The 1,739-nt window shown below is 36.3% G+C and overlaps 1 protein-coding gene across 1 annotated transcript; it reads left to right on the top strand.

Annotated features, from left to right (window-relative positions):
- Nucleotides 1-250: 250 nt before the first annotated feature.
- LOC110440847 lies at nucleotides 251-1,480 on the top strand. Its single transcript, XM_021483972.1, has 2 exons — nucleotides 251-403; nucleotides 1,295-1,480. Exons 1-2 carry the CDS (start codon nucleotides 272-274, stop codon nucleotides 1,475-1,477), a joined length of 315 nt encoding a protein of 104 aa, XP_021339647.1. The 5' UTR covers nucleotides 251-271; the 3' UTR covers nucleotides 1,478-1,480.
- The last annotated feature ends 259 nt before the right edge of the window (nucleotides 1,481-1,739 follow it).

The following is a 1,739-nucleotide window of genomic DNA, read 5'->3' as shown; positions in this document are numbered from 1 at the left end:
CCGCAAAATCGCAAAAATATCATCCTCACAGAAGTATCCTTCTATACGGTAAGTCTCTCCGTGGAATGGGAATATTCCTGAGTTATAAACTATCTAGTTGCTGACTTTACTATAAGACATTACCTTTAAACTCGACTAGTAGAGTGATGGAACAGTAAGATCTAATTTGTATTTGACTCCAAGTACGGTAGACCTAATCATGTGCTTGAAAAAAAATACTATGGTTACCTAGTTGTATTGTTAATGTCTACAGAGTGCCTGGTCCCTCATCATGCTGGTGACAGGAGGACTGACTACTTTGATGGAATTCATCCAGATTTTCTCTACGATCCTCAGTATATTTGTTATATCTGCTCAACTGTATCTACGCATGACACATCCAAACATCAAAAGACCATTTAAGGTAAGCTGGGTCATTTCTAATGTTTAAAGGTTAAAGCTATAGCCTTACCGGTGTAACAGTCAATTCTTTCCCCCGGGCAACATTAGCTAGAGGTTGGGTGGGGGGAGGGGGGAATCAGGTAGCTGATTATTTTCCCCAGGGTAAACCTGAAGATGGTAAAAAATGACTACGCCTATAAAAAGTTTCCAATTCCTACTAAGTATGGCAGTGGTACAGTGATCCTCTGAAAGTAAATTAAATCTGACTGACTTAGAATTAGTTACAGTTGAATAGTTAACTGATTAAGATTAACCTAGTTATAACTGATTAAGATTAACCTAGTTATAACTGATACAGACTTACCTAGTTATTAACTGGTTAAGACTAACCTAGTTATAACTGGTTCAGACTAACCTNCTAGTTATAACTGGTTCAGACTAACCTAGTTATAACTGATTCAGACTAACTGAGTTATAACTGATTCAGACTAACCTAGTTATAACTGATTCAGACTAACTGAGTTATGACTGATTCAGGATAATCTAGTTATAACTGATTCAGACTAATCTAGTTATAACTGTTTCAGACTAACCTAGTTATAACTGATTCAGACTAACTGAGTTATAACTGATTCAGACTAACCTAGTTATAACTGATTCATACTAACTGAGTTATGACTGATTCAGGCTAACCTAGTTATATCTGATTCAGACAAACCTAGATATATGTCATTTAGACTAACCTAGTTATAACTGATTTAGACTAATGGAGTTATAACTGATTCAGACTAACCTAGTTATAACTGATTTAGGTGTATCTAGTTATAATTGATTCAGTCCCTCTGTGTTGTATTGATTTAAACAACAGCGCCAGGCTATTGAACCCAGGCTAACCAAGTTTAAACTGTTTCAGGCTAACCTTGTGATGGCTGTGACTGTATTGGCCATCAATGTTGTTCTGCTAATCATGTGTGTGATTGCTGCACCTGCAAGAATAGGACTTGGTCTTGGACTGGAGTATGGTTCACAGGTATTCCTGTGTATCTGGTGTTTGTGGAATGGACGTCCAAACCCAAAAGATTCAAGAATTTCATAGGTGAGTATCCAACCAATAGTACATTGTATACAATTTCAGGTTTAAATTTCAAATTTTAATCATATACTTAACATACCTTTTGTGTAAAATTGTCGTGATGTTGAGCCCGAGGCCAACTTGTTCAAAGCATATTAAGCTAAACGACAGGTTAACAGAAATACAGTCAAACTTCCATTAATCAAACTTGGAAGATTCATAATTCTCAATGTGTCAAACGTAGGGCAAGTGCAGATTTTTTTCCCTATACATGTACACCACTACT

Source organism: Mizuhopecten yessoensis, unplaced genomic scaffold (genome assembly GCF_002113885.1).
Source record: "Mizuhopecten yessoensis strain PY_sf001 unplaced genomic scaffold, ASM211388v2 scaffold712057, whole genome shotgun sequence".
Taxonomy (NCBI): domain Eukaryota; kingdom Metazoa; phylum Mollusca; class Bivalvia; order Pectinida; family Pectinidae; genus Mizuhopecten; species Mizuhopecten yessoensis.
This window is presented reverse-complemented; position numbering and strand designations above follow the sequence as displayed.